This window comes from Salvelinus fontinalis, chromosome 5 (assembly GCF_029448725.1).
Source record: "Salvelinus fontinalis isolate EN_2023a chromosome 5, ASM2944872v1, whole genome shotgun sequence".
NCBI lineage: Eukaryota > Metazoa > Chordata > Actinopteri > Salmoniformes > Salmonidae > Salvelinus > Salvelinus fontinalis.
Window position 1 is genome coordinate 54,908,812 of NC_074669.1, and position 23,824 is coordinate 54,932,635.

Consider the following 23,824-nt stretch of genomic DNA (forward strand, 5'->3'; position numbering starts at 1 on the left):
CTCCTGCGCCTGACTCTACACCAGCTACACACAGGACCCTTACACAGTGTCAGGAAGTGTCACGACTTCCGCCAAAGTCGGCTCCTCTCCTTGTTCGAGCGGCGGTCGACGTCACCGGCTTTCTAGCCATCGCCGCTCCATTTTTCATTGTTCCATTTGTTTTGTCTTGTTCCCTGCACACCTGGTTTTCATTCCCTAATCACACTGCATGTATTTATTCCTCTGTTCCCCTCCATGTCTTTTTGTAAAATTGTTTGTTGTTATGTGGTTATGTGGTGCACGTTGTATGTTCATTTGGTACATTAGCTTTGGTGAGTGTTTTTTCGCGCTTTGCACTTTTGCCTTTTTGCTGGAGGTTTTGACGCAGTTTGCGTCCGTCTGTTTGTTCACTCCAGCCTGAATAAAGTGTGCGCCTGTTCACAACACTCTGCTCACCTGCACCCGACTTCGCCACCAGTATACACACCCTTGACAGGAAGTAACAAAATGTAATTACCAGAAGAGTTGAGTACTTCTTGTCCATTTCTGATCTCTGCCCCATCTTTGTTTCTCCAGGTGAGTTTAGGTTGTGGTGACCAGCCCGCTGATGAACATGTAACGTTCAGCTGGCCTCCTCCTCCTCTTGCTTCAGCTACAGAGAGAACTGGTTCACTACCTGTTACTAATGGACAGATAAGGGGGGGACAAGCCACAACTATTAGGACACAGATTGAATGACAGAATGATTTGGAAGAATGCAAGATAAACTCAGCAAAAAAAGAAACGTCCTCTCACTGTCAACTGCGTTTATTTTCTGCAAACTTAACATGTGTAAATATTTGTATGAACATAACAAGATTCAACAACTGAGACATAAACTGAACAAGTTCCACAGAAATGTGACCAACAGAAATTGGACAATGTGTCCCTAAACAAAAGTAGCAGTCAGTATCTGGTGTGGCCACCAGCTGCACTAAGTACTGCAGTGTATCTCCTCTTCATGGACTGCACCAGATTTGCCAGTTCTTGCTGTGAGATATTATTCCACTCTTCCACCAAGACACCTGCAAGTTCCTGGACATTTCTGGGGGGAATGGCCCTAGCCCTCACCCTCCAATCCAACAGGTCCCAGACGTGCTCAATGGGATTGAGATCCGGGCTCTTCGCTGGCCATGGCAGAACACTGACATTCCTGTCTTGAAATCACGCACAGAACGAACAGTATGGCTGGTGGCATTGTCATGCTGGAGGGTCATGTCAGGATGAGCCTGCAGGAAGGGTACCACATAAGGGAGGAGGATGTCTTCCCTGCAATGCACAGCATTGAGATTGCCGGCAATGACAAAAAGCTCAGTCCGATGATGCTGTGACACACCACCCTAGACCATGACGGACCCTCCACCTCCAATTGATCCTGCTCCAGAATACAGGCCTCGGTGTAACGCTCATTTCTTCGACGATAAATGCAAATCCGACCATCACCCCTGGTGAGACAAGACCGCGACTAGTCAGTGAAGAGCACTTTTTGCCAGTCCTGTCTGGTCAAGCGACGGTGGGTTTGTGCCCATAGGCGACGTTGTTGCCGGTTATGTTTGGTGAGGACCTGCCTTGCAACAGGCCTACAAGCCCTCAGTCCAGCCTCTCTCAGCCTATTGCAGACAGTCTGAGCAATGATGGAGGGATTGTGCATTCCCGGTGTAACTCAGGCAGTTGTTGTTGCCATCCTGTACCTGTCCCGCAGATGTGATGTTCGGATGTACCGATCCTATGCAGGTGTTGTTACACGTGGTCTGCCACTGCGAGGACGATCATCTGTCCATCCTGTCTCCTTGTAGCGCTGTCTTTGGCGTCTCACAGTACGGACATTGCAATTTATTGCCCTGGCCACATCTGCAGTCCTCATGCCTCCTTGCAGCATGCCTAAGGCACGTTCACACAGGTGAGCAGGGACCCTGGGCATCTTTCTTTTGGTGTTTTTCAGAATCAGTAGAAAGGCCTCTTTAGTGTCCTAAGTTTTCATAACTGTGACCTTAATTGCCTACCGTCTGTAAGCTGTTAGTGTCTTAACGACCGTTCCACAGGTGCATGTTCATTAATTGTTTATGGTTCATTGAACAAGCATTGGAAACAGTGTTTAAAACCTTGACAATGAAGATCTGTGAAGTTATTTGGATTTTTACGAATTATCTTTAAAAGACAGGATCCTGATAAAGGGACGTTACTTTTTTTGCTGAGTTTATGTATTTTACAATTTAATGTTAGATGGTTCCTCACTCTGAAAGTAGTCTATGGGACAGGAGAAACGGTATTCCATGTTTTGGTTGTCTTTTAAACGATTACGACAAACTTCACCTAACTTTAGCCACTGCTAGTTAACATTCAATAGGATAGGGGCATCCATGACATTTTCTTAAATTACTTAAAGATGGATTGCCCTTTTCTTTTCTTTTTTTTTTTACATTACATGGATGCCCCTATCGCTTCTAAAGATGTTTTAATGGGCTATATAAGTCTAAATACAGCTGAAGTTTGTAGTGGCTGTACCCCTAATGCAATTGTAAACAGGTGGGTATAATTTGTGGAACGTTCCAACAGGAATCTGTTCCAAACACTTTGTAAATAACAAGGTTGCCAACAAACAATGCATACAAAGTTGTATAACTGCAGAATAAGATACCGAGTAGGTATCACTCACCAAGTATATTCTGAAAAATGTCTGTCCTCACTCTGGTGGCCTATAGACAAACATTAAGAATAAGCTAAGTGGTGAGTTGATGCCTATTCGGCAGCTAGTTTGCTAGATGAATTGATCATGCTACGTGTATGCGTTTATTGGCATCCGTATTATTTACAAAGTTTTTGGAACAGATTCCTGTTGGAACGTTGCACAAATGAAACCCACCCATTGTAAACATAGGTGGCAGATGTAACTGCCATTTTTTTTTAAACTCTGTGGTACCAAAGACTCCAGGGCTTGTATTCATAAAGTGTCTCATAGTAGGAGTGCTGATCTAGGATCAGGTGCTTTGTTGGTGACACCACAATACACAGTTTCACCATCAATTTGAGATAACCCTTACCATTCACTGTGAGGAAGACACTGGCCTTTTCATACCACTGTTCACTGGTGACTTGGCACACATACTCCCCCCTGTCTTCCAGTGTGACCCTCTCCAGTGTCAAGGACACGTTCCCCCTCTCCATCCCCCCAGTTAGAGACACCCTGCCCCTGTACTGGGGGTCCAGAGGGGCCTCCTGGATCTTGTGATCTTTGTACAACAAGGCAGGACTGTGATAGTTACTGGAACGATACCAGCGCACCTCCAATGACTCAGCATTGAAGAGAGGTGAAACTTGACAGAGTAGAGAGACAGAGGAGCCAGACAGGGTCGAGGTTGGACCATCAGGGACAGTTAAGGTGAATGTCATCTGGGCTGGAGAAGGAGAGACAGGGGAGAAAGAGGGAGAGAGAAAGAGATGGTGACTGATTTGTGCTAGACTCCCAGGGCCAGTATCCTGGACACAGATTAAGCATAGTCCTGACCTGGATCACCATTGAAATTACTTTCTGTGTCCAGAAAACCGTTTCCTTTCAGTTACTTTTATGTGATTAACTGTTTAAACATTCTCACCAGGTTGAGCTGCTCTGATGGGAACTGTGAGAGCAGCCAGTATCAGCACCCTCAGACACAACCCTGCATAGAAGATAAAGGACATCAGAATGACATTATCACGATTTAGGTGTTCGGTAGCCCGAGAGAGATTAACATTGTAGGTACATACAAAGTATCAAAATACTTCACCAATAAAGTTACAAAAATTGTCGTAATGATTATGCCCATGTTGACTCCAATGCTTCCCACAGTTGTGTCAAGTTGGCTATATGTCCATTGGGTGATGGACCATTCTTCATACATACAGGAAACTATTGAGCGTGAAAAACCCAGCAGCTTTGCAGTTCTTGACACACTTAAACCGGTGCGCCTGGCACCTACTACCTTTCCCCCTTCAAAGGCACCTAAATATTTAGTTTTGCCCATTCACCCTCTGAAAGGCACACATACACAATTCATGTCTCAATTGTCTCAAGGTGTAAAAATCCTTCTTTAACCCATCTCCTCCACTTCATCTAAACTGATTGAAGTGGATTTAACAAGTGACATCAATAAAATATCATAACTTTCACCTGGATTCACTTGGTCAGTCTGTCATGAAAAGAGCAGATGTTCCTAATGTTTTGTACACTCATGGTCTAATCAGATCCCGCTTTTTCTCTCAGAAGTGTAGCTATTGGGTTAATTGGTAACCAGGTGAAGGTGAATGAACAGCCTGTGAGGCTGAACTTCGGACTTTCAGACATTGGTTTTATCTTTTTACTACTGCTACAGTATATTGATTAAATAGCCACACTAGCACTAGCAGCCATTTTAGAAAAGTACACGCACAGTAGTCATTTTAACTGGGTTTAATGGAAGAATATAGAATACATACCTAATAGTAATAGGCAAAAAACATTACTAGAAATAATACATTGAGAATAAATCTAACAAAATGGTTCTATTACTATGAAAGGAAAAGAACAAATGTAACAAATCCAAGGGGCAAGTCATAAATGTAACATTTATTAATAGACAAAAGCAAGTGAAAAGTTGTGAGAAGGGGGAATAGAAGAAGCATAACTTTTTTCAATTAAGAGGTAACTGATAACCTTTCATTTAAATGTTAACTAATCTTTTACTGGAGAAGTCATAGAAAATGCATTTGTACCTAAGTGCATGGTGCCTCGATTTCCAACGGTTGTAAACATCAAATGTATCCTCACTTTAGGGATCCTCCAATGATCCTATAGATTCATGACCCTCCAACATACATCCCGTGCATTTCAATTCTACCGTAAAATGAGAATGCAAATCGAATAGTTAGTAAGCGCGAAAGTCATTTTTCTTGCCCACTCCCTATATATTTCATTGTGCTTTCACTTTCCCTTTTCTTGCAGCAACATGGGTTAATGGTTGACAAAAGGTGATATACCAGGTCGACACTACGCATCTCAGAAGATTGCTATATCATATTGATGTGATTCCGGAAATGTTAAACACTAATCCAGGTGTTGTGAGATCTGATAATATGTGTAGCGTGACTGTGAAAAAGACGACCTGGAAAGCCATCAAATCGACATGCCCACAAATCATTTAATCACAGGGGAAAAAATCATTGGGGTAATCCTATACCTGATTATTTGATTTTTTTCTTTACACTCAAACTCTGAATACCATAGAGATTATGAAAAAATACACACCAGTGCAGAAACCTCTAAATAAAAAGGGAAGGCGCTGATAAATAGACAGTTCTGCTCACCTGCCTTTGATTTTTTCAGCCTAATTCAGCCAATGACAACGCGCCAACTTATGAATATTCAGTTAATATTTGCATTGACAGCCACGCCCCTTTCAACAGGAGAAAGGAAGCTGCTTTTTCGACCTGGCTGAAAATCTTCCCCTAGAAAGGTACATTTCGAAAGCCGTTCCCCTTGAGTTTTGTTTTCTACTACATGTTGAATGGCAACTTAGATACTTAAACCTATGGAACGCAAATTCATTCTGTAACTAGAACGTTATAGCTATGTACTTTGTTGTGCACCTAGCTAGATAATGTTAGCTAGTAAGCCTGTTTCACACCGAATGCAAACCTGTCAGCAAATAGCTAGTTAATGTAGCTAGCTTCCTTGCTAAGTAACTAGCTATGACATGCGCAGTGGTGAACAAAGACATTGCAATTTCAAGTTAGGTCACCCGCTAACCAGTTTTGTTTCTATTAATTTGACTTCATCTGAAGCAAGATGTCATCTCGTCGACCTTTGGTTCTGTAACTAGTTAGCGACCTACAGTTAGCTAACGTTAGCTTGGCTACCTAGCTGACGTTAGTTAGGCTACGACCAGATGAGGTACTGATTTACTGTGAAAAGTTGCCCGCTAAGCTGATGTAGCTAGAGGAAACAGGCACTGTTGTGACAAATGTTTGAACCAGCTGGGGTTGTTGGATTACTCGCTAACTAGATAACCTAAGGTCTGGGTCATTAAGTCATATGCTTGCAAACGTCATTAAACCACTGACAACGTCATGACAGCCTGGCCCAAATCTGTATGACTTAAACAACATTCCTCAATCATTGTCATGCCAAACCCAATTGGCCATACAGAGCATTCAACAATACTTGCATAGCACATAGTATATTCTGGACCAGGCTAAACTGACAGTATAGTTAATGAATGTCATACATGACCATAAGTACACAACTTTCTTCTTCCTAGCTCTCAGGGGCCCAGCCCACCAGTAAAGCTGTATCAGCACCGGGTCGACGGGACAGACGGAAGCGGCGCGTCGTTGTATGGGGAGGTCCGCAGTGACATCACGATGAGCTACAAACCCATCGCCCCTGCCCCGTCCGGCTCCAACCACACCCCGCCAGGTTTCTGCCGACTGTCAATCTGTTATTTTGTATCCACTATAATTTCTATTTCTATAGATGCACCCTCTACACTACACAGCTTTGGTTTGGTCTCCACCCATCTTACTGAACTCTCTACCCTACCACAGTGCAGTGGATTCCATTCAATAGATAAGACTAGCGGTCCTATACCTGCCCAGGGAACACACTGCACGTCAACGGCAAACCTGAGTGTCATATAAACTCAGCAACAAAAAAATATCCCCTTTTTCAGGACCCTGTCTTTCAAAGATCATTCGTAAAAATCCATAGAACTTCACAGATCGTCATTGTAAATGGTTTAAACATTGTTTCCCATGCTTGTTCAATGAACCATAAACAATTAATGAACATGCACCTGTGGAACGGTCGTTAAGACACTAACAGATTACAGACGGTAGGCAATTAAGGTCACAGTTATGAAAACCTTGGACACTAGAGGCCTTTCTACTGACTCTGAAAAACACCAAAAGAAAGATGCCCAGTGTCCCTGCTCATCTGCGTGAACGTGCCTTAGGCATGCTGCAAGGAGACATGAGGACTGCAGATGTGGCCAGGTCAATAAATTGCAATGTACGTACTGTGAGACGCCAAAGACAGCGCTACAGGACGGACAGCTGATCGTCCTCGCAGTGGCAGACCACGTGTAACAACACCTGCATAGGATCGGTACATCCGAACATGACACCTGTGGGACAGGTACAGGATGGCAACAACAACTGCCCGAGTTACGCCAGGAACGCACAATTCCTCCATCAGTGCTCAGACTGTCTGCAATAGGCTGAGAGAGGCCGGAATGAGGGCTTGTAGTTCAGTTATAAAGCAGGTCCTCACCAGACATCACTGGCAACAACGTCGCCTATGGGCACAAACCAACCGTCGCTGGACCAGACAGGACTGGCAAAAAGTGCTCTTCACTGACGAGTCGCAGTCTTCTCACCAGGGGTGATGGTCGGATTCGCGTTTATCGTCGAAGGAATGAGCGTTACACCGAGGCCTGTACTCTGGAGCGGGATCGAGGTGGAGGGTCCGTCATGGTCTGGGACGGTGTGTCTCAGCATCATCGGACTGAGTTTGTTGTCCTTGCAGGCAATCTCAACGCTGTGTGTTACAGGAAAGACATCCTCCTCCCTCATGTGGTACCCTTCTTGCAGGCTCATCCTGACATGACCCTCCAGCATGACAATGCCACCAGCGATATTGCTCACTCTGTGCGTGATATCCTGCAAGACAGAAATGTCAGTGTTCTGCCATGGCCAGTGAAGAGCCCGGATCTCAATCCCATTGAGCACATCTGGAAACTGTTGGATCGGAGGGTGAGGGCTAGGGCTAGGGCCACCCCACCCCCCCCCCCTCCCCCTCCCCCCCTTGTCCTGGGACACTATTCCATTTCTGTTAGTCACATGTCTGTGGAACTTGTTCAGTTTGTCTCAGTTGTTGAATCTTGTTATTTTCATACAAATATTTACATGTTAAGTTTGCTGAAAATAAACGCAGTTGACAGTGAGTGGACGTTTCTTTTTTTGCTGAGTTTCCGACCAACCATAATGTAACAATCCCTCTTACCTGAGAATGAATACACCACGACGCCACGCAGCCTTTCTGCCCCTGCCTCCCATTTCAAAGATGTTAACCAGTCATAGGGCGCTTCAGTGCGTCTGAATTCTCTCTTTCCTCTGCCTAGGCTCCAGTGTGCCCTCCCCCTCACTCCCCTCCTCCTCCAACTTCAGACCGGCGTTCAGTGATTTCGGCCCGCCGTCGATGGGCTTCGTTCAGGTGGGACTGAACAGCCTGATCCTCATCTCCAACTGCTTTAACTAGGGCCTATGCTATTTTAGAAAGTCATGTTAAATATCATGTGATGTTATTCAGGGTATATATATCAATAGGGTCCAGGTATCACTAACAACAAATAAAAAGCAGATGGTCATTTCTGGTCAATTTAATTGTATGTTTATTTGCATTTCTGTCGATTCGTCATGGTAATTATCCCCGTATCTCTACTTTGTATTAAATGATTATATCTTGTTCAGGGTCAATTCGGAGTTCTAGTTTTCGCTCTCTTCCAGCATATGACCTTTGTCTCGTATCCCCCCCCTCTCTCACACACAGCCAGTGAAAGTGTGTCAAGGCTCAACCTACAGTGAGCTGCTGTCAGTCATCGAGGAGATGAGTCGCGAGATCCGCCCCACCTACGCCGGGAGCAAGAGCGCCATGGAGAGGCTAAAGAGAGGTACTGCAGCCTGCCCGGCTAAACGCCTAGGCCACAAATATCCTCCCGAAGCTTGGAGCAAAGGTTGTGGTTGTATTGACGTAGGGTGTTTATCAGTACTCCATAGAGGTTACTTTCCTTTTTCCTAACCACAGTGCACATAACCAGCAAGCAGACAGTAAGCACATTAATATTATTGGCATAAACACAGCTAGAAGAAATGAACATAAGGCAGTGGGTGAAAACAATCAGCAACATTGCATGGCTGCAGCAGCACACGTAAATCATTGAAATAAGCCAAATTATATGTTCCAAGGCTTCCTGCATTCAATAAAACCATCAACAAGCGCAGTCAATCAATCATCAAAGTTTAAATCCACCAATTTCAAATAGCAAAATGACAGCCAGTCCAGTCCTTTAAAGCCAAAGATGCCTAAATGATGTTCAATTCGTGAAACGTAAATGTTATGCACAAAATGAAAATGGGAAATTCCATGGTAACGGAGTTACGCTGCGACTAAGATTCACTTTAACATGGATACCAAACAAAAACCATCGTTTTTGTACGGTTTGTTAAACTTTGAAATCAGTGTTTTTTTGGTTTGGCATACATTTTAAAGTGGAATATCGGAGTCTCGTCGCGTGGAATTGCACAAATGCAGGACACATCAAAAATAATGAATTAACCACTACTTGGTGATGAAAGGTAGTCATAGTATTTGAGATGGTCAGTCCAGAAATCCCTATTCCAAGGCTTGTAATCCCAAGGAACATGTTTTTCTTATGAATAATTACTGAAGTAAATACTTTTCAATTAAACAAACATTTCACCCATGCTTCTCACGACGGCCATTTTGTTCTCTACTCACATGGTTATCTGGGCTCCTTGTGATGTCCCTACCCTAACATTAATACATTTCAACTTCAATGAGGTGACAGTTAGTCCCAAGGATCCCATTTTTCCCTACTCACATGGCACCAATACTTAGTACATATGAGTTTACCTGGAAATAGCTGCATTTCAATTCACATTCAGGTTAAATGTGGAAATCTCCACACATGAAGTAGAAGTTATAAATCCCAACTTGTGATGTTGTTGATCTGTCTTCTAGGTATCATTCACGCGAGGGCGCTGGTCAGGGAGTGTCTGGCAGAGACAGAGAGGAGCGCTCGCACATAACCCTTGGCAGAATTCCCCCCGTCCCTCGTCTCTGTACAGGCCTCATCTATGTGTCACGTCTTCGTTATCCTGACTGAACTTGTAACCTTCCCTTGTTCCATTCCCTCTTCCATGTAGTCTCTCACATCGCCTATGGGGTGTGTTCAGAATGTGTAACACATTTTGCAGTTGTAGGACAGTTTGCTCTCAGAACATCCTGTAACTTATATCGGTTTCATAGGCACCACGAGGGCCTGGTAAATATTGTCTGATCCTGGTTGTCCAGTTCAGTGGGGGTGATGTAAAATATTTCTGATAGACATTTCATTATGGCGTAGTTTTCAATAATCTATCTGATGAGTTTGATACTCTGAATCTTTCTCTTAGCTGCTATACTGACACCACTCAACAACCAAAGGTTCAATTACACATTGTTTTACAGTAAGCAACACTTAAGCCTTGTTCACACTGCAGGCCTTAATGCTCAAATCAGTTTAGTTTTTTCAAATCCGTTTTGCAATACTGGCTGTCCAAACAGCAAGTCAAGTGACCAAATCAGATGTGTGTGTTCAGACAGTCAGTTGCTGACATGGCTATGCTAGTTGTCATAGTAATGAGGGGAGGGGAGGGGGGGGGGTGCGCATTGGTGTTGGTGCTTGTGCTTCCTATCACTCAGAAGTTATGTAGCAAGTGACGGTGACAATGCCTGCAATTTACATTTCCCAGTTGCTTTGAATGTTCAAAATCATAGTGTAAGAACACTTTAAAAGCCTCAGGATAAGATACTCCAACTTTCAAAACAAGTGTTTGGCTAGACACAGCAGTCAACTAACTAGGTAGCTGTTTATCTTTCTAGCACATTCACTCATTTATTTGTAAATGATTAATAAGCTAGTTAGTTGGCACATTCTTGTCAAACTGTCAAGTGTAGCTAGCAAGCAACAAGGTAAGGTACATCAGGTAAAGGTAAATCAATCAGATTTGACCATTCAGACAAGTCACATGGCCAGGAATCAGTTTTGTATCTGACTTCAAACCACCTACGAAGGTGGCTTAAAATATCCTATTCCATGTGCTATTTGACTGTTCAGACTGCAGGAAAAATACGTTTTGAATCGGATATGCAAAAAAAAAAATATGGATTTGATGTGAACAAGGCTTTACAGCATCTTGAAAATACACAAACTTTGTCACATGCACTGAATACAACAAGTGTAGACCTTACAGTGAAATGCTTACATTTTCTGCTGTCATAGCACCCTCTAGTTGCTGCATACGATCAAGCTTTCCTTGCCCTTCATCCTCCTCCCAATTAACTATTACCTCACTACACACCTGAAATCAGTTTTGTTAGTATGGCAATTTTGTAAACCCAATTTTTGCAGTTCTGTACTTCAAAAATTGAATAAAATGAAAAGTTTTCCAATTAAAAACGAGTGTTTCGTTTTTATGCAGTGCACAGGAGGTTGATGGCACCTTAATTGGGGGGGGTAATGTCTGGAGCGCAATGCGTGGGATGGTGAACACATAATTAACATGTTTGATGCCATTTCGTTTGCTCTGTTCCAGCCATTATGAGCCGTCCTCCCCTCAGCAGCCTCCTGTAGAAAGTCTACATGCCCTTGAACTTTTCACATTTTGTTGACAGGGCCTCAGTTTCATGCATTTAAAATAAGGATTTTTCCCACATATCTACACCCCATATTCCACACATTTTAAGGAAAATGTGTTTAGAAAAATATAATTGGATAAGTTGCCACCCCTGAGTTAATACTTGGTGGAAGCACCTTTGGAAGCAATTACAGCTGTGAGTGTTGGGATAGGTCTCTACCAACTTTGCACACCTAGATTTGACAATGTCTGACCATTCTTTACAAAACTGTACAAGCTGTCAAGTTCTCTGGGGAGCATTGGACAGAAATCTTAGTCATGCCTCAAATTTTTGATTTGATTTAGGTCTGGGCCACTAAAGGACTTGACCTTTTTATTCCTTAGCCACTTCATTGTACTGTAGCTTTGGGTCGTTGTCATGCTGAAAGGTGAACTTCAGTTTCAGCTTTATGGCAGAAGGTTTTCCTCAAGGACTTTTCTGTGCTTTTATTTTCTGTTCTGTCCCGATAAGTCCCTGACGATGAGAAACACCCCCATAACATGATGCTGCCACCACCATGTGTTTGGTCTGCGACAAATGTAACACTGCATCTAGGCCAAAAAGTTACATTTTAGTCAGACCACAAAACCCTTTGGCACAGCTACAATCTCCCAAGTGTTTTTTTTGCATACTTCAAAACTGATTCAAGGTGGGCTTCTTTGAATAATGGCTTCCTTCTTGCCACCCTATAATACATGACATATTTGTGGAGTGCTTGGGATATTGTCACATGCACGCTGACCAGTCTTGGCCATAAAAGCCTGTTGCTCTTTCAAAGTTTCCATCGGACTCTAGGTAGCCTCGCTGATCAGTCTCCTACTTTTTCAGTCATCCAGATTGGAGGGCAGCCTGATCTAGGCAGGGTCTTGGTGGTGCTATACACCTTTCAATTATTAATAGTTGTCTTGACCGTGCTCCAAGGGATATTCAAGGCCTTAATCTTTTTATACCCATCCTCTGTTCTGTCCCGGAGTTCATTTGAAAGCTCATGGTTGAGTGTTTGCTTTGCAATTCACTACCCATCAGAGGGAGCCTACAGGAATGGCTACATTTATCCTAAAATCATGTGAATCACTACAATTTAACACAGGTGGAGGCCAATTAACTTGGTAGGTGATTTAGGATCGCTAGTACAAGGGAGGTGGACACTTGTCCAACCAAGCTATCAGTTCACAATTTCTTTTGATACATTTCTTTTTTTATATTTACTTGGAAGTTGTGGGGTAGGATGCAAAGATCAGTGGATAAAAAACACTTTTTAATTCCAGGCTATAAGGCAACAAAAGGTGAACATTTTAAAAGGGGATGTAGACTTTCTATAGGGACTGTGTGTGTGTGTGTGGAGATCTTGATGAAGGGGGTGAGCATGCTCACACGCAAGCATGGGGTCACGGGTGGGTACCACTACAAACACACTAGTAAGAGTTACACCTCTTTATTTGGCTTCTCAGTCATAACATAACAGCAAAAGACGGCTGCAAAAAGCACTCCTGGCTGTCCCGCCGTAGACATTTTATAGAAGGCATGATAAGTAGCCTGGTTAAATCAGATTGAACACTTCTCACCGATGAAAACAATGTTGAGTGTAGCATTTACTCTGCTTCAACCAGGCTAGATAAGAACACCCATTTCATACAACTGACACTTGAGTCAGATACAATTTTCACAAATGCAAGGGACAAATGAGTTAAATGCTGGTATGACGAGCTGTGTCCTTCGTTTGATGTGCAAACCTATGAAAACGGGCCCTACAGAAGAGGCTCTCGACCTTCTACTTGATGCGGTTCCATTACCATCTCTAACCCTTCAGTGACTATTGGAGGCCTGGAAGGAGTAGTCTAAATCGAGCCTCCGCCATATTGCCTTCCCCTATCCAGTCATTTCAGTTTGTTGAACACAGGAATGAGCTAGGGGCCAAAATGATGGCCACTATCCCAACTACACTCACTGATGCCAATGACTTGGCAAATTATTAGCTCTGTTCGACTGACCAAAAGGCAAGTGGGGCTGGGGTGGTGGTTGAGTTGAGGGCAAAACAGACCATTACAAAATGTCCTAGCTTAAAATATACAGGACTACAAAGACACAGATTAGCAAATGAAATGTAATACAGTAATAATAACATAACAATAATAGATACAAGTAAAGATAAGAGTAAATAACATGGATAGTCGTATATAGATCATTAATAGGGGTAAATAAGATAGGGGTGAACAAGAGGGATATGGTGGAGACTGCTCTAGTGTCCATACATATCGTATATCTTATGATTGTCTCCGAAGTTGATGTCCCAGTCATACTGCCAGAAGTGGAGGATCTCCTCCGTATTCCTGTGCTTTCGCAGCGCGTGTGATGTAAATGGCTGTTTGCAGTAGGGGAAAGCTGAACATTGAAAGTCTGTTTGTGTGGAGGGTACATTTGTGTGGGTGTGTAATGTTGTTCTATAAAAGATAAGTGAATCTAGAAGGAGAATGTGTGACATGCGAGTGGCGTGTGGGTTTTGCGAGGGCATCGCGAAAGTGATGTTTCATGGGGAAACTGAATATGGCTTTGATGTGTGGATAAAACTAAACGTGTCAGCAATGTGTCCACAAATGCTCCTCCTCTTCTTTATAACAAAAATAAACATCTTCTTAATTCAACCCTAAAAGAGGGCATAACACAGTTTTAGACATTCAAAAAGTACAACATTAGTAATTCAACACTAATAAGGGATGAAATAGTGCCAATTTAAAAAATACATAAATTTAGTGTAAAGACAGATGGATCATTAATTTCACTAGTAAAAGAAAGGGGAGTTATTTTCTTCACACAGGGTCATCTGATTCTAGATCTGGGAAAAGCACTCAAATAGCGTTCATGTATGAGTGCTGATATAGATTAGTTTGGCCTTTTAGATTATAATCAATTAGATTATAGGGACGGGGCTGATCCTACATAAGCACTCCTACTCTAAGATGCTGTTTTAATATGGGCCCAGATTCTAAGAGAAACTTCTAGAAGGTACTCCGCTACTCACCGTGGCGGTGGCCGGGGCGCTGCTGTCGTAGCTGAACAGACTCTTGTAGCGGCCCTTCTCCTCCTTCTCCTTGGAGCGGATCCTCTCCTCCATGGCCCTCAGCTCCTTAGCCACCGAGGGCCCCAGCGACGGGTCCAGCTCCACCACCTTGGCAAAGTCGGCCCGCGCCTCCGCCTCGTTCCACACCGCAGCGTGGGCCTTGGCCCGCTTGAAGTAGGCCTTCACGTTGTCTGTGGGGGTGGGAGGCAAGAGTGTGTCAATGGGAAAGAGACTGGTGTGTTCAAATGTTAAGTTTACACACATTTAAGTTGAGTAGCTGGTAGTACGAAATAACAGTTCAAAAGGACTTGTCATTCACTAGCAACAAGCCTACTGTAGACCGATAAAACAACAGCAAAAGTAACACGTTTATTTGTAAAGGGATTGTCTTAAGTAATGACAGTGCGGCAACAAATTACACGTTCGCTTTCAGAGCATAGCTTATTGTTATGTGAATTCAGCATATTCACTTGATCCTAGGGCAGGGCTACACCTTGAATGCATTCAGAAGTGTGTGACTCACCCTCGTATTTGGAGAGGATGGAGGAGCAGTGGTCCAGCACCTCGTAGTACTGACCCTGGATCAGCTGACACTGGCAGTAGTTCAGCATCAGCGGCGTGATCATGAGGTCCAGCTTGATCCACCCCTCATCGCCCGGACGCTCCTAATTGGAGGAGGGGCCAAGGATTGGGAGGAGTTAGAAGACTAGTCACTTATTTAGTGGGGTTAAGACGTTCTACAGACAGGGAATGCATAGATCTCATTTGACATGACAAGCAGAATGGCTAGTTATCTCAGCTAAATGAAAAGCAAATTTGTCTAAAGTGCTCGAAATATTACCCTACTAAATAAAAATGCCCAAAAAAGCATGGGGACCAGGTTTGAAGTCAGAAAGGTTTACCTTCATCTGCAGGTTCTTCAGACAGGCGATGGCGTTGTGGTACTTCTCGGCCGCCTCCTTCACATCGCCCTTCTTGTACAGGGCGTTACCCTCCACGTGGATCTGAGGCACCACCTCCAGCTTCTCGTCGTCAGTCATCGCCCAGATGTCCAGTCTGAACGAGCCGGGCGTCAAAACCTGGGAGAGAGGCGTCAATCATATTATTCCATCAAAATGTATTTATGCAGTGAACTGACAGAGGCATGAGTGCTGCTTGGATGATAAAAGTGTTAGAAAACATTTTGATGTAGTGCTTTTAACAAAAACTGTTGTCACAAAATGCTTTTACAGTAACCAGGCTTAGACCCCCAAAGAGCAAGCAGTAGCACTGGCAAAGGAAAACTCTTGAGGACATAAACTTTGAAAGGAAGGGTGCCATCCTCCTCTTGATGTCGTGGTCGAAGTTCAGACTTCCTTTAACCATCTAGGTGAGACAGATGTCCATTTACTTAATGCCCCAAGCAAGGAAGGTGCTTTGCTCTAAGAAATACGCAGTAGCACCGTGGCAAGGAAAATTCCCTGGATGGAAGAAACCTTGAGAGGAACCAGACTCAGCACATGGTGCTTGGACCCCTAATGGAGAAGAAATAAGCCCCCCCCCCTCACCTCCATGAGCTCCAGGGTGAAGACCAGGGGCTGAGGGTTGGCCTGGAGCTTGTCGAGGTCACAGTGGCCCAGGGAGTGGTGTGAGTGGATCTGAGCAATGCCACAGCAGTGTCTCTGGCCCTCCAGGGGGTCCTTCCCTGCACTGATGTTCCTCAGGGACTGGGACACCAGCGGGTATAGGGCTGTGTGCTGCGGGGAGAGAAGGAAAGAGGATGGTTACATTACATTCACTGGGACAAATTGAGGGACTGGTGGTTATGAAAGTACAATTAAGGCAGTTCTCTGAAGGGAAACAATTAACAAAACATATTGACAAACCCTGTCAAATTCCATAACGGTCAATATTTTTGCCACGAATTGTATGTGTGTGTGTGTACAGATGTAACAGTCTCTAATCCATCCAAGTCAACCATATTAAGTTAGGCGACCCACCTTGACGTCACATGTGAAATCTGCCACCTCTCCCTCCCTCATGGTGGCAATGACTCGCTCCCACACGGCCAGCTTAAACTTCTTCCCCAAGATGAGTTCCATGGGCTTGCTCCGGCCCCCCATGGTCCTGGAGTCATCCAGCACCGTGCCATCACACAGGCTGGAGCGGTAGTGGAATATCACCTGTTGGAAAATTGAGGGGATGGAATGGAGAACAGGTATTACACAAAGTGGATAAATCATGTAATACTCTGAACAAAAACGCAACATGTAAAGTGTTCCATGATTCATGAGCTGAAATAAAAGATCCCAGAAATTGTCCATATGCACAAAAAGCGTGTTTCTCTAAAGAGTTTAGCACAAATGTGTTTACATCCCTGTTAGTGAGCATTTCTACTTTGTCAAGATAATCCATCCCACTGACAGGTGTGGCATATCAAGAAACTGATTAAACAGCATGATCATTATACAGGTGCACCTTGTGCTGGGGACAATACAAGGACACTCTAAAATGTGCAGTTTTGTCACACAACACAATGCCAAAGATATCAAGTTCTGAGTGAGCATGATATTGGCATGCTGACTGCAGGAATGTCCTCCGGAGCTGTTTCCAGAGAGTTAAATGTTAATTTCTCTACCATAAGCCGCCTCCAACGTTGTTTTAGAGAATTTGGCAGTACGTCCAACCGGCCTCAACTGCAGACCACGTGTAACCACGCCAGCCAAGGACCCCCACATCTAGCTTCTTCCCCTGCGGGATCGTCTGAGACCAGCCACCTGGACAGCTGATGAAACTGTGGGTTTGCACAACCGATGAATTTCTGCACAAATGTCAGAACCCGTCTCAGGGAAGCGGATCTGAGTGCTTGTGGTCCAAGGTCTTGACCGGACAACAGTTCGGTTTCGTAACAGACTTTAGTGGGCAAATGCTCACCTTCGATGTCCACTGGCACGCTGGAGAAGCGTGCTCTTCGCGGCTGAATTCCGGTTTCAACTGTACCGGGCAGATGGCAGACAGCGTGTATGCCGTCGTGTGGGCGAGCGGTTTGCTGATGTCAACGATGTGAACAGAGGGGCCCATAGTGGTGGTGGGGTTATGGTATTGGGCAGGCATAAGCGACAGACATCGAATACAATAGCATTTTATTGATGGCAATTTGAATACACTGAGATACAGTGACAAGATGCTGATGCCCATTGTCGTGCCATTCATCCACCGCCATCACCTCATGTTTCAGCATGATAATTTACAGGCCCATGTCCCAAGGATCTGTACACAATTCCTGGAAGCTGAAAATCATATCAAACTTTATTTGTCACATAGTCCGGGTGGCCAGTCTTATGGCTTGGGGGTAGAAGCTGTTAAGGAGCCTCTTGGTCCTAGACTTGGCGCTCCGGTACTGCTTGCCATGCGGTAGCGGAGAGAACAGTCTATGACTTGGGTGACTGGAGTCTGACAATTTTTGGGACTTTTCTCTGACGTGCCTAGTATATAGGTCCTGGATGGTAGGAAGCTTGGCCCCAGTGATGTACTGGGCCGTAAGCACTACCCTCTGTAGTGCCTTACGGTCAGATGCCGAGCAGTTGCCATACCAGGCGGTGATGCAACCGGTCAGGATGCTCTCGATGGTGCAACTATAGAAATTGAGGATCTGGGGACCCATGCCAAATCTTTTCAGTCTCCTGAGGAGGAAAAGGTGTTGTCGTGCCCTCTTCACGACTGTCTTGGTATGTTTGGACCTGATAGTTTGTTGGTGATGTGGACACGAAGGAACTTGAAACTCGTGACCCGCTCCACTACAGCCCCGTCGTAGTCCACGATGTCCCGGTTCTTCCCTGGCCTGCATACTCACCAGACATTTCACTCATTGAGCATGTTTTTGATGCTCTGGATCAACGTGTACGACAGCGTTTTCCAGTCCCCACCTATATCCAGCAACTTCGCACATCCATTGAAGAGTGGGTCAACATACCACATGCCACAATCTATGCAAAGGAGATCGTGTCGTGCTGCATGAGGCAAATAGTCGTCACACCAGATACTAAATTATTTTACAAAAAAACAAAAAAAATCAGTGCCCAACATATGCATATCTATATTCCCAGTCATGTGAAATCCATAGATTCGGGCCAAATTAATGTATTTCAATTGACTGGATTTCTTTATATGAACATGACATTTTTTGTTCAGTGTAAGTGACATGCATTGAGTCTTTTTTCTGTTTTGTAACAATAAAATGTGTAGTCTCTACACAATCACTTGCCAGCAGGCCGAACATTATTATATACACAAGTTGGACAATAAATGCTGATAGAGTGAGCTGGTAAAAGGTTCTATAATGCATGTCTTTCACAGATTAAAAAAACTCCACATAATAAGAAATTGGAGATTTTATCAACAGGAAGAGGCAGAAATTCACACGGATTATCCAACAATACTGTCGATCATGCCGAATATCCAATTAAAACGTATAACTAATGTTTACCGACCAATAAGAGACGAACATCAATGAAAATGTGTCCATCCTGTAAAAGCCCCGCCCTCTTACAGTTTCACCAAGACAATTATCGTTTTTGCTCCAATAATTACTTGTTAGCTGACAATTACTGTAAATAACAAACTATAACTCTGTCTACCAAAATTAACTAAAATAAGGTAATGTATGCGTCACCTCTGAACATGTAGAACCTCGATAATTACGCTCCATGCTAACGTTAGCAGCTAGCTAATAATGCTAACCAATTTAGCCAGCCATACGCATACAAAACTACTCTTTGAACGTGGATTAAATGCAGTATTTTATAACTCACCTTGGTCCCATCAGGAAACGTTGACAGATCTCCTTTGCCAGGACTGACTACTTTCTTCTGAATGCCTTCTGCGAGTAGCTTGGTAGCCAGTTCCTCCATCCTTGTTTCCCCGAGTGTCAAAAAGCAGCCGATTGCCTATCTTCGGGAGCTCGAGAGAAACCAACACATACATTGACGTCACTGCTGACGGCTAGGCACTTCAAGCAGTTTTGTGATTAGATTACTTTCTACCAGTTGAATGTGATTGTCCATTGATTATTTTTCACCACTCTTCTCCAACATTGATGTGGTTAAGTTTTCCCTACATACCAACATAATGCTTTTCAAAAGCTTATTGTATCCAAAAATCTGCATATAGGATACTCTTGCACTCAGAATTGATGAGCTATACACAAGCGCAAATACTCATCCCATTCATTAAAATCTGGGATCTGCGGCCCCACCAAACACATCAGAAAAATACATAATACTTGATAAGTTTGGCACCAACAGCATCACAGCCGTCCTAAAATGCCCATACTGTTCGCATTGCATTACTGCCACAACAGTGCTACTAACAAACACTGACTCACGGAGACCTAAAAGTAATATACCAAATAATTTAAAAAAAAGTTTATTGGAGTTTCACAGTCATTATGTACTCACGAGACATGACAAACAGGACAAATCAGACTCCCTTCTCTTCCATACAGGATGTGCAGGAAGCTTGAGGCACAAAGTGGTTGAGTCCGTAGTAGTGGTCAGTATAAAGACAGGGTAAAAATGTTTTACAAAATAAGAAAAAACATCCATGGAACAATGTATTTCTGTTACATAATTGAAAAAAGTATGATTCTGGAAATTGGACCAAAAAAAAGGTGTAGTGCAATAGGTCATTTTTCAAAATAGGGCAAGTAGAAGAACTTGAAGCCTCTTCTTCCCCGAACCGCACAGCTGATGTAAATCACATGGTACACTAAGGGAGAAGGAGAGAAAACAATTACCACACCGTTTTAATAATTTCTGTAGTAAATATATGAAGGTATAGTAGGCCGTCATTGTAAAATAAGAATTTGTTCTTAACTGACTTGCCTAGGTAAATAAAGGTCAAATGAAAATAGTACTGCACATGTTGCCTGTATGTTATTTAATCTGCAGATTACTTGTATCAACATATAGTGACAAGTATGTGACAGTGGGGACTCCTACAGACCATTACAGGAATGTTTAAGGTAACATTCCTCCCAAATGCACTGTCCAGACATTATGATTAAAAAGACAGGAGAAAAGCATGAAAGACATGTGAAACATAAAATACATTGGACAACACAACCAAGTCACGGTAAAGAACGCTATATACCCCCAGGAATGAAGAGAAGAAATCCAGGGACGAAGAAAATGGCACTTGAGACCCCTGTGGAAAAGGTCAAAGATCAAGTTGTCAAAGCCCACAGTAAAAGACAACCAACCAAGAACAGACATCTTCACTGATTTGTGACAACACACCCCACATTAACTGAGTCTCTTACCTGCATCCGGATTCAATTGTATTACGACACCAGTAAAAATGAGAGCTGAGAGAAAGAAAACATGGAAATTGAATGAAAAGGCAATATCTCAAGATAACTAACAAGAGATATGAGAAGACAATGAGGAATTATTCTGAGGAAAAGTTCAGTGCCATGAATACATTACAATGGCTGACAATCGGTGGTAAAAAAACAAAACATATCTATAAAATATAAAGCGCCGTACACAAACTAAATGTTCGACTGCAGCGTTCCCCAACGCGCAATTGTTTTCTAGCCTCGTAATAACACACAATTCAATGTATCAGCAAACCTTTGGTTAGTTGAATCAAGTGTGTTAGTGCTGGGCTGATACCTTGCGCGTGCGTTCCCCCAGGAATGGATTGGTGAAAAACACTGTTGCAGGAGAATCATGGGAGGTGTCCTTTCTTTCAGCAGAGATGGTGTGACTTACCGACTCCAGTGACGAGGAGAAGGAATGAAGCGAGGACCACTCTTCTGTTCTTCTTCACTAGAGGGTGAGACGTCCATCTGAGGAAAACGTCAGGGTTTTTGTCAAGTCATTGTGGGTGATTGAGAGTGCTGGTGTGTGAGTACATCCTTGATCTTATGCATTATTGTGGGCATGGTTCAGTGTAAATGCTTTCTTGTGAATTACTGTTTGTGTGTGTTTGTGTGCATGGGTAAATACCCGCAGCACTGTGCAGAGAGCTGGGTGACAGAACTCAAGGTGCTGAACGACCACTGGGAGCTGCAGTAAGACAGAGTAGCAGGATCACTGAGGGGGAAGAAAATGGAATGTTGTGCATCTTTATTGATAACATAGAAAACAAGGAACACACATTTACATTTGAGTATGCCATTCTCATCTAGGTAATAGCAGATGCAATCACAACACGCCAATGAAGACACACCTGATTTTGAATAAGTTATTGAAAGAGGAATTGCCATTGCTGCCTAAGACGTCTTCATTTTCCAGATTCTGTGCGAGCAGAGAGAGAGTAAAATGTTAGGTCACCACCACACAACATTACACCCTGATATCACTTGTATGTCTGTGTATGATGGGGCATCACCTGGTACTTCAGACTGCTACTGTGGTCGGGGGAGCCAGCCACAGCGGAGGCTGGGTGAGTCTGGGGTTTGGCAAAGGACAGGGTACCGAACGTCATCTCTCCCCCCTCTCTGTCTTTCTCTCGGCCCTTCCATCCTTCCTTCTCTCCACCGGACACCCCTTCTTCCTCTCCCTCCAGCACAAACGCGTCATCGATGCTGAACTGCGTTGCCATAGCTGGCGGTTGCCAGTACTCTCACACCTTGCTGCTGCTTTGGTTGATATACACTGTGGGTTGAGGGGGAAATTCAGCAAACAATCATAATGTACAAAAGCAGATTTTCTACCCAAGGGCCATATATGTGGACGTCAACATAGGGCTCTGATCTAAGCTAAACTAAAGTTATGGCTTAAGTGGATTTGTCTGGTGTTAGCTGTTCGACGTGTGATAGACATCATACAGCCTTTGGGTTAATGATTAACCATATTGAAGCTTAGGCTGCATGTCGTTTTCAACAAAGAAAATTCAGAGATATTTATTAGATTTTTTCCTTTCGTATTTGTTACGTTCATCTGAATTAAACAGATCTTGGGGAAATCTGATCAACCAAATTGTTTACAACTCCATTGCCACTGTACCCTCCAACCCTGCGATTTGCAAACACGTTTTCGTAGATAAGGACATTAAGCGGCATAACGTATACTCACGTGAACTCGTACATCGCCTTGGTCTGTATAATTGCCCTTATTTTAGCGCACCAAAAACGTAATACTTCCAGATCAACTGTAATGTCAATACCATTGTAAAGCACAATTTCTCCCCTTCCAACAAAATCAATTACATGACCTAAACACTGCCAGTTTCTGCATAATTCAAGCAGGCAATGAGCAGGGTCGGGTCTTTTTAAAAATGGCGGGTGGGGAAGCGAAACTAATGCGTGATAGTGAGAAGGACAGATGTCGCGTGGGGAAATTGCTTTTTTCACTCGATCTGTCCAACTTATCGCCTCAAATGTAAATATAACACTATAAAGAGTTTATATAATGTGTCATTACATACCTATTTGAAGGTTTGTGTCGAATTTGAATCAGGTTTTTAGGGCGGTGCTAAAGTGATCTTAGAAGTAAACAGCGGCTTTGAGAATGATGATCGCATGCAATGATGAAAAAATGACTAGGTATCCCCCTTACCCCTGTCACTGTCCATTTCTTGTTTTTAAACGATGAGAGAAGTGCTACACCTGGTGGAGAGAGATCGTAAGACATAAATAGTTGCTTTATGCGTGCTGCACGTTACATGACACGTCAAGATGTAACGGAGGGTCATTTTTCAACTTTTCTCCAATACTATAGAGCCATTACCATATCGATCAACGCTTGAATAGAAACCTAGTTCACACCCCCGATTTTGAAGTCAACACAGTCCCATTAGTTTTCTTTGTAGCCTCGTTTGAATGTCGCAGTTACGCACATTTGTACCGAATGGGGTGAGTTTACGTTACTAGTAACGTTATCCGGTTGAAAAACGTTAGCTAAGTGGTAGAAATAACAAACAAAGAACGTTGCTAACTAATAAACACAAATGCCTTTGTCGTTAACGTACATTATTATCTGAAGCTCTGGGAAATTATTGGAAACATTTAAAAGCAACTTTTAATAGCTACTTTAGCACTGTTGTTTTGTCTACATTATCTGGTTGCACTGCTCCGCTAACGGCTAGAAAAAAACTTACTCTTTTTCAGGCGATTTTACTTTGACTTTCCATCTTCACATAATTACATTATTTACTGTAAGCTTTTGTTTGCAATATGTCATACAAATCACAGCATACGGACTGCAAAAACGTTCCAAAACTTTAGGCTTCGTATTTGCATCCGGTTCCCGATTGAAAATTACTGAGTGAAAAGTATTCGGATTCGAATACGC

At 43.3% G+C, this 23,824-nt stretch overlaps 4 protein-coding genes across 27 annotated transcripts in view; 1 reads left to right on the forward strand and 3 right to left on the reverse strand.

Annotated features, from left to right (window-relative positions):
- LOC129855863 (neuroblast differentiation-associated protein AHNAK-like) overlaps positions 1-9,793 on the reverse strand; it is a 37,609-nt gene extending 27,816 nt beyond the window's left edge. For 18 of the 21 annotated variants that reach the window (XM_055923940.1, XM_055923937.1, XM_055923936.1 and 15 more), the window contains exons 1-4: positions 4,747-4,992; positions 3,612-3,674; positions 3,060-3,413; positions 497-661 (exon numbers count right to left, since the gene is read on the reverse strand). In XM_055923940.1, the coding sequence (XP_055779915.1) occupies positions 497-661; positions 3,060-3,413; positions 3,612-3,674; positions 4,747-4,786 (622 nt within the window). In that variant the 5' untranslated portion in view covers positions 4,787-4,992. Of the gene's footprint in view, positions 1-496; positions 662-3,059; positions 3,414-3,611; positions 3,675-4,165; positions 4,191-4,746; positions 4,995-9,682 lie in introns of those variants that run through there. The other 3 variants (XM_055923938.1, XM_055923951.1, XM_055923957.1) reach the window with 3 other exon arrangements.
- LOC129855871 (cyclin-dependent kinase 2-associated protein 2-like) lies at positions 5,384-11,270 on the forward strand. 2 transcript variants are annotated; one of them, XM_055923965.1, is made up of 5 exons: positions 5,384-5,486; positions 6,291-6,448; positions 8,151-8,242; positions 8,579-8,699; positions 9,791-11,270. In XM_055923965.1, the coding sequence occupies exons 2-5, from the start codon at positions 6,394-6,396 to the stop codon at positions 9,856-9,858; spliced, it is 336 nt and encodes a 111-aa protein (XP_055779940.1). In that variant the 5' UTR covers positions 5,384-5,486; positions 6,291-6,393; the 3' UTR covers positions 9,859-11,270. The 2 variants fall into 2 exon arrangements, with proteins under 2 accessions (XP_055779940.1, XP_055779939.1); XM_055923964.1 differs by lacking the exon at positions 5,384-5,486 and adding an exon at positions 5,506-5,923.
- Positions 11,271-12,907: 1,637 nt separating this feature from the next.
- On the reverse strand, positions 12,908-19,484 carry LOC129855868 (AH receptor-interacting protein-like). Its single transcript, XM_055923960.1, has 7 exons — positions 19,337-19,484; positions 16,526-16,708; positions 16,094-16,282; positions 15,449-15,625; positions 15,070-15,211; positions 14,508-14,737; positions 12,908-14,132 (listed from the first exon to the last, which is right to left on the reverse strand). Exons 1-7 carry the CDS (start codon positions 19,433-19,435, stop codon positions 14,127-14,129), a joined length of 1,026 nt encoding a protein of 341 aa, XP_055779935.1. The 5' UTR covers positions 19,436-19,484; the 3' UTR covers positions 12,908-14,126.
- A 449-nt stretch (positions 19,485-19,933) lies between these two features.
- Positions 19,934-23,824, reverse strand: LOC129855869 (transmembrane protein 134-like). 3 transcript variants are annotated; one of them, XM_055923962.1, is made up of 9 exons: positions 23,631-23,821; positions 23,090-23,139; positions 21,921-22,186; positions 21,759-21,826; positions 21,536-21,622; positions 21,299-21,375; positions 20,845-20,889; positions 20,676-20,729; positions 19,934-20,291 (listed from the first exon to the last, which is right to left on the reverse strand). In XM_055923962.1, exons 3-9 carry the CDS (start codon positions 22,131-22,133, stop codon positions 20,209-20,211), a joined length of 627 nt encoding a protein of 208 aa, XP_055779937.1. In that variant the 5' UTR covers positions 22,134-22,186; positions 23,090-23,139; positions 23,631-23,821; the 3' UTR covers positions 19,934-20,208. The 3 variants fall into 3 exon arrangements, with proteins under 3 accessions (XP_055779937.1, XP_055779938.1, XP_055779936.1); XM_055923963.1 differs by lacking the exon at positions 23,090-23,139 and having other exon boundaries at positions 21,536-21,595; positions 23,631-23,824; XM_055923961.1 differs by lacking the exon at positions 23,090-23,139 and having other exon boundaries at positions 23,631-23,820.

Bases quoted from the DNA above. Each gene is read 5' to 3' on its own strand.
- LOC129855871 (XM_055923964.1), top strand. The intron at 6,449-8,150 runs GTTTCTGCCGAC...TCCTCTGCCTAG, and splicing joins CTCCAACCACACCCCGCCAG to GCTCCAGTGTGCCCTCCCCC. The intron at 8,700-9,790 runs GTACTGCAGCCT...TCTGTCTTCTAG, and splicing joins CATGGAGAGGCTAAAGAGAG to GTATCATTCACGCGAGGGCG.
- LOC129855868 (XM_055923960.1), bottom strand. From the start codon at position 19,435: ATGGAGGAACTGGCTACCAAGCTACTCGCAGAAGGCATTCAGAAGAAA. The intron at 16,709-19,336 runs GTGAGTTATAAA...ATTTTCCAACAG, and splicing joins CGTTTCCTGATGGGACCAAG to GTGATATTCCACTACCGCTC. The intron at 15,212-15,448 runs GTAAACCTTTCT...TCCTCCAATTAG, and splicing joins TGAAGAACCTGCAGATGAAG to GAGCGTCCGGGCGATGAGGG.
- LOC129855869 (XM_055923962.1), bottom strand. From the start codon at position 22,133: ATGGCAACGCAGTTCAGCATCGATGACGCGTTTGTGCTGGAGGGAGAG. The intron at 21,827-21,920 runs GTGATGCCCCAT...CTGCTCGCACAG, and splicing joins GTAGCAGTCTGAAGTACCAG to AATCTGGAAAATGAAGACGT. The intron at 20,292-20,675 runs GTATATAGCGTT...CTTCTCCCTTAG, and splicing joins TCTTCTCTTCATTCCTGGGG to TGTACCATGTGATTTACATC.